Source organism: Pseudochaenichthys georgianus, chromosome 8, assembly GCF_902827115.2.
Source record: "Pseudochaenichthys georgianus chromosome 8, fPseGeo1.2, whole genome shotgun sequence".
Taxonomy (NCBI): Eukaryota; Metazoa; Chordata; class Actinopteri; order Perciformes; family Channichthyidae; genus Pseudochaenichthys; species Pseudochaenichthys georgianus.
The window spans coordinates 25,512,932-25,519,385 of record NC_047510.2 but is presented as its reverse complement, the minus strand read 5'-3'; the positions used below and the strand labels follow the sequence as shown (position 1 = coordinate 25,519,385).

General features: G+C 40.2%; 1 protein-coding gene and 1 pseudogene across 1 annotated transcript; both read right to left on the bottom strand.

Moving 5' to 3' along the window:
- Positions 1-363: 363 nt before the first annotated feature.
- LOC117451717 (zona pellucida sperm-binding protein 3-like) lies at positions 364-1,445 on the bottom strand. The gene is made up of 4 exons (XM_034090109.2): positions 1,410-1,445; positions 859-1,128; positions 629-737; positions 364-547 (listed from the first exon to the last, which is right to left on the bottom strand). The coding sequence occupies exons 1-4, from the start codon at positions 1,443-1,445 to the stop codon at positions 441-443; spliced, it is 522 nt and encodes a 173-aa protein (XP_033946000.2). The 3' UTR covers positions 364-440.
- Positions 1,446-2,409: 964 nt separating this feature from the next.
- LOC117451716 (zona pellucida sperm-binding protein 3-like) lies at positions 2,410-5,784 on the bottom strand (annotated as a pseudogene).
- Positions 5,785-6,454: the final 670 nt, after the last annotated feature.

The following is a 6,454-nucleotide window of genomic DNA, read 5'->3' as shown; positions in this document are numbered from 1 at the left end:
ACAATGAACGGTGTTTTTTTTCTAATTAAAATGGTGGTCGCATTTGAAAAGAAAAGCACCCATTGACAATGTCTAAAAAAACGTGAGCAGGAAAATCAAAGACCCATTTTTCCCAGTATTGTACTAAATAAAATAAAGAAAAAATTGCCCTGCGAAATACTACACTGCTTATGTATTATTTGAGAATGAATGTACACATTGTCTTTAGTGGGTGATATTCCTTTAAAAAAGGTATATAAATTATATATTTAAAAAAAACTCCAGTTCTCCAACATGCCTGGAAATTGAGAGGTGAGGGGTTTTCCGTTCAAATCTGTAACTTCACTGCTAGATGCCACTATATCCTACACACTGGTCCTTGAGGTAAAGTGTGTGACTACTTCATCCACCATACTACATGCACACTTAAAAAATACCTTCAATGAAACACTGAATAGGTCTCACATACCGGTCATCAGCTTTAGAGAGAAAGCACCTGTTGAATACACAGCAGGAAGAGAGAGGGGCGGCTGCTGAGAGTGACTGCCATCAAACTTTGTCCTGTCCCGGAAAGGTAACAAAGTCAGCCGAGAAGAAGAAGTCACAAAAAAGATTCTCTGCACAACACGATAAAAACATCTCACCTCTTAGTGACAGGAAACAGGAACAACAGCACGGGTCGTTCTTTTAATGCCATGTTGCCCGACGACTAGTAAGATTATCAGCTTGTTTGAGTAGATCACAGAGTCCTTAGATGTCTATAGAGAATACAAAATAACTGAAATCAGGGACACTTCTGAAAACACAACAAATCAAAACTACCACTTAAGCAACCACAGTTATATATACAGCATCTCCTATTAATCATCAACAACTTACAGTGACTTTGGAGCCACAGTCTTGTAGTCCAGCTTCAAATAAATATTCAGAGTCACCAGCAGCAACAGGTCGACACTGACTGCTCTGTGAATGCTTGACTTCTCCCAAAGAAAAATCCCATGGAGACAAAAGGCGTCCATTTTTAAAGAAGTCAGCCTTTACCGCAATGATTATGGACACTTCTGTGCATTGTACGCTGATAGTGGATCCCTCATTGAATTGTGGTTCACTGATTTGACTTTCTGTGTCAAACCCTAATGCAGCAGTTTTCTATTGGTCCATCTCTCAAAGTTCGAATGGCACAGAGGCTGGCCGAGCTGCCGTCACCATTGTGCTCTTTTATCAGAACAGAACAGAAGCAAGTAAGCAAACACACCACTACAAGTAGAACAAGTGATAATTTAGGAAATCTAAGCCATACTGAATTTAAATAAGATGCGGAAGGTTCAAACTCTCAATGTCAAATACTTCCCAGTGCAGACTAATCACATGGAGAGGACAGCTGGAAGCAATTACTCATTAACTGATGAGAATTAAAGCTGCAGTCACACCGAAATACCTGCATGTGATTGGCCCACACCTGACATGTGGGTTTACATCTAGTGGTTACACTGATGCTTCAATAAATGTTGAAATAGTATATACTACAGTTAATGGAGAGCAATTTAAAATGCAGCCCCATTTTATTTTATTCAAGTTTATTTTTAGCATGTAGGTTTTAATGTGGTATATGAGTACGATTCAGTTCCAGTCCACTGTAAAGTGAAACAAAAACGGACACATTTACAGCTTCACTGGTTTCTGGCTTTGAGTCCCAACAGGCACTTTGTTGCAGGGACCAAAATACATCCCAGGAAGTTACATCTTCCACAAGGCATTTTAGTCTAAAAACAAATGTGTGATGTCATGAATAGCATTGAGTCAATAAGTCTTGCTTCAGTTTTTTCCCCCAGATGCCTTGAAATAATGGCATCTGTAACTATACTTATCTAAAAATTCATATTGTCACAAAAACAGGAGTGAATACATTTGCTAAGCTAAAGTAACAACTCAAGGCTTTGTAAACTAATTGTACCTCTAAAACATATTGACTACCCTAGTAGAGTTCTGGGTACTCTATTAAAATGCAGTCTCCAGTCAGAAAACCCAATGGACACAAAGTTATGAGACCATGTTTATATCTTGTGAAGGTCATTATATTGCCAGGAGCCCATGGTAAATACTTTTTTAAAGAGGCTACTCATGTACAAAGGCTTTGTTGCAGCAACTGAAGTTCAAATATAAACTGGCTGACCTCCAATACATCACCTTTATACAGCCGTTACAACTAAAGCAAATGACACCCCAGAAAATAAATGCCATGGTGTAGTACCGTTTCTAGCAGACAAGCCCAAGAAAAAGACAAATTACAATTTTGAGTCCACTCCTAAATGTTTACCGTTATGTGGAATACTTTTGCTCAAGAAACAATTGTTTGCATTTAATTGTTTTTAGCTGTGAGCAGGTCATCAGTTTTCCTTGTGTATTGCAACATTAAAAAGCAAACAAATGAAAGTTTGAATCATTTATTATCTCTTTCGGTCCATTGTTTCAGAAAGGTCAGATTCTGTTGCAGTGGTGTTGGACAGTGGGGGCACAGCCACATTAACAGCAGCAGTTGGGAGGACTTCATCGAGCGCCGCTGTGTTGGTACTGTTCAGCACCGCTGCCTTCGGCTGCAGGTGGGCCTCAGGAGAGGTTTTTTCTAGAAGTTCAGGAACTTCCTCAGCATCTTCATCTGTAGTCGTAGAAGTGTTAATGTAAAAGGTGCATTGCAGAGTGCCATTTAAAAAAGAGTTAAGACTTTCACATTTTACCTTTTTCTGTTCCACTTTTGTCTTCTTCGTCTTTATTCTGCTCAGAAGCTAAAGTCACAACGTCCACCTGGTTTTGGGTCGATGATGAATCAGGAAGCAGTCCTTTCCTCTGATCTTTGACAGAAAAACAATTCAACATTAAGATTTCATTATGGGCCATTTTAATCTTAATTTAGAGATTGTTAAAGGCTTCAAATGAACAAAGAATAATTCAATACCGGCATTGACTTACCAACTCTGTTTATTCCACTCCTCCACTGGCTGCCATACATTGTAGATCTGCTGATTTGATCACGAATGGAAGAAGGCTCCTCTGCAGGTATGGGTCGGCTTTTCTGCTTGGCTGGCAAGACCATCATCGGTCCCACTCTGGCCTGATGTTCCCACACTAACACAAACCAGCACAATGCATGTTAATTCAGTTACCCAGCCATCATCACGTCTAAAACCTATGCCAAAACATGTGTCACAATTGATCATTATGACGACATCTATTCTGAAGCCAATATTCATCATACAAGTTTCTACAAGCTCCCCACCTGTACTGGTCTTCAGTCCACTCCTCCAGAGGGGTTCACGCTCTTCTGGCTTCACAAACCCTCGAGGCCTAAACTTGCTCGGGCTGCTGGGAGTTTGCTCAACTCCAATTGGTCTTTTGCATTGCCCACAAAAGTAGTCATTACCATCAGCGGACTGCCATCTGATAAATAAAAAACATTCAGCACCAATACTTTGTTTTTTTGTGTAATTTCACATATTTTAGACTGGATCTCACTTACCTTCCATTCACAAAGGTGCACGCCTTGGTTGTTGCATCTGTGCTATTTATTGGAACAGCATACAGGTGACATGTGATGTAGAGCTATGAGAAAAGGAGGTGTTGGGAAACATGCACACACAATCATGTTTAAGGCAATTTAATAGAGCCTCACCTCCCCTCTGTCCTCATTATAAAATCTGAAGGCATCAATGGACATGTGGAGCTTGTCATCCTGTGTCCTGGCTAAGAATTGAGACCTTGAGCCTGGAAGCTGAGAGTCAACAAAGCACCTATGATGAGGAAAAACAAAAAGTGCAACACTAAATTAGCACTCATTGACTACTATAACAAGAGTCTACATTACCCACAATGCAACTCCACCGCTAACATTTCTAGTCATATCGAGAGGCGAAGTCTCTCCCTTTCCGGGGGACCCCATGGGACCTTATTTCTAAAAAAGTATGTATTGAAGTCAATGGATTACACATAGACGTTTGTCAATTTAAAAGATAATTTTGCAAGTCAAAAAATAAAAGTGTGTCGTAAAAATGTGAAGTAACATTTTTTTTGTGTGAAACCGCTCAATGAACTACCTCTCGCGTCACAGACCAAGACGGGCGTCACGTTGGCACATTTAATTTCTTCCTTTCAGAATGAGAAAAGTATTAAAAGAGCTGAAATCACTCAAAGTCTGGGCGCGTTGAGAGCTGTACACACAAGGGGAGTTAGTTGATTCCTAAGAGCCAGCATGCGTGACCAGGACTCGTAGTCTTTCTAGTTGCGTATATTTCATAGTCTTATATTTCAACAGTTTTACTACAAACTGACTTTTTTGACATGGAAATTATTTTTTAAGATTAACAAACGTCATATGTGTAATTCATTGCACAATTCAAACGGGGTTGAAAGATAATCTTTCTCTCTCCATTGACTTCAATACGCAATTTTTCCCGAAATAAGGTCCCATGGGTCGAAAGTAGATGGCCGGGACTTCGCCTCTCTATTGGCAAGTTCTGGAAGTAGTTCTTTAGAGTCAGAACTGCACAAATCTGACCTGTGCCTTTGCCAATTGTGGCACAGAAAGGAAGAACTAGAATACCAAAGATTAAAAGCAAACTGCAGCTAGCCTTAGCTAATGGCTAACTTGAAGACGACACTAAAGGACTGATCTTTTATTAACCTGTCACTCGAGTCAGCATTGCTCGTGTCTGAATTAAACCACTTGAAGAGCCTTACACATTAAACAGCTCCCTCTAGGGTCAGAAAAAAATTTACTTTTTGCCATTTAGCAATTTGCAGCCTTACCCATTTTCAATGAAGGCATGCCTGGGGCTGGAGTGCATGTCAGGGCTCAGTGTAGCCACGCAGCTGCTCACAAACACTCGGAGCGCCACGTGATGCCCAATTCTGACAGAGGCCTCGATGCTGATGGGCTCACCGAGATGAAACACATTAGAGCCTCTTTTGTACTGCCAGTCACCTGCACACGGACAGAAAAAAGTACTAAGTGCAAATAGAGACATGACAACTCATAACATGATAATTATCAAAACCCACTTGTCATGATTCTCAAGTTAAACTGCAACATTTCCACTGCAGCCTGGGTCGACATGAAGGGGATCCAGGTAGGCATGAGTGAAGAACTGGACAAACTGTACTTCCTAAGAAACAGAAAAATGCATTTAAAAAAAGACAGACATCATTCAAAGATGTTTACAATGTGAGCTTTAAAAACAAAAAGAGACAAAGACCTTTCGTAATGACATTCAATGGAATTATAGCCTCCTCCATTCGAACAACACCATATGGAGAAGCCTCAGGAGAGTATATGAGGAGGTTTGTGTAGATCAGAGAGTCCTCAGTTACCTGTGGAGAGTAGACGTGTTTAAAACTAGAAGCTTTAATGAATCAGATTTGAAATGAAATATATTTAAAGTTACCCAGTGTCTGGTGCCGCACTCCACAAGTCCAACACTGATACTGTACTCATCTGCTGAAGACGCTGTAGCTCTGCAGTACTGGTTGTTGGTCTCTACTCCAAGGCGTATCTCGTCACCATCAACAGGAGCTCCAACCGCAAACATATCGGCTTTGATAACAATCTCCAATGAGTCTGGATGACAGGTCACTCTGATGGTATTCACCTGCTGCGGTTCCTCAGCCGGAGACTTCAGCTGCCCGATTTCTGACCTGCCTGTGTTCGCAAGGCTCTGAAACGAAGCATCTTGTGTGGACGGGAAAGCAAAAGAGGAGCTAACACAGAGTCCTACAAGGAGGATAACCTGACAATGAAAGGCCTCCATAAGTGAAACTGATCGCTGCCCTCTGTCTTCCTGACTGACTCACAGTAGGCCTATGGTTCAGGGTGAGCGGTGGAGCTTTTTTAAACTCTAGCCGATCATTATCCTCATCAGAGCAGCACACCTGCGTCCAATCAGACACGCATCAGCTTAATTGGCTGCACACTCTGAACTCAATACATGAGGCTGATTGGGAGAGAGGTGAAGGGCGTTTTCACATGTTTAAAATGTGCATATATTTGCTTCATTGCTTGTTACTTTGGATTTTAAATAAAATGTTAGTGTTGCAGTTCATGAAAACCATGCAGGAAGCATTTTGACATCCTCCTAGATCCTTAATTTGTACACATCACATTATTATGGTTGTCTATGGTGTCATTTAATTATGTTTTTAATCTGTCATCCACGTTTTGTTGATCTGTTCAAACTGTAAATCCCGCAGGGACAAATGTATAACTTTTGATTTTGGGCTACATAAATAACATTCGATCTAATTTGATCTTTTGTTTAAAACATAAGACATGTCATACAAAAATCCATCCATGCAGTTAAAACTAAAAGAAAGTATTGAAAATGCATACAAATACTTAAAATAAAATAAGATCTCAACTAATTTAAATTGACTTAAAAATATAAATCCATAGAGTTGAAAGCTAGTCTTAATGATCCATTTCAGAAGT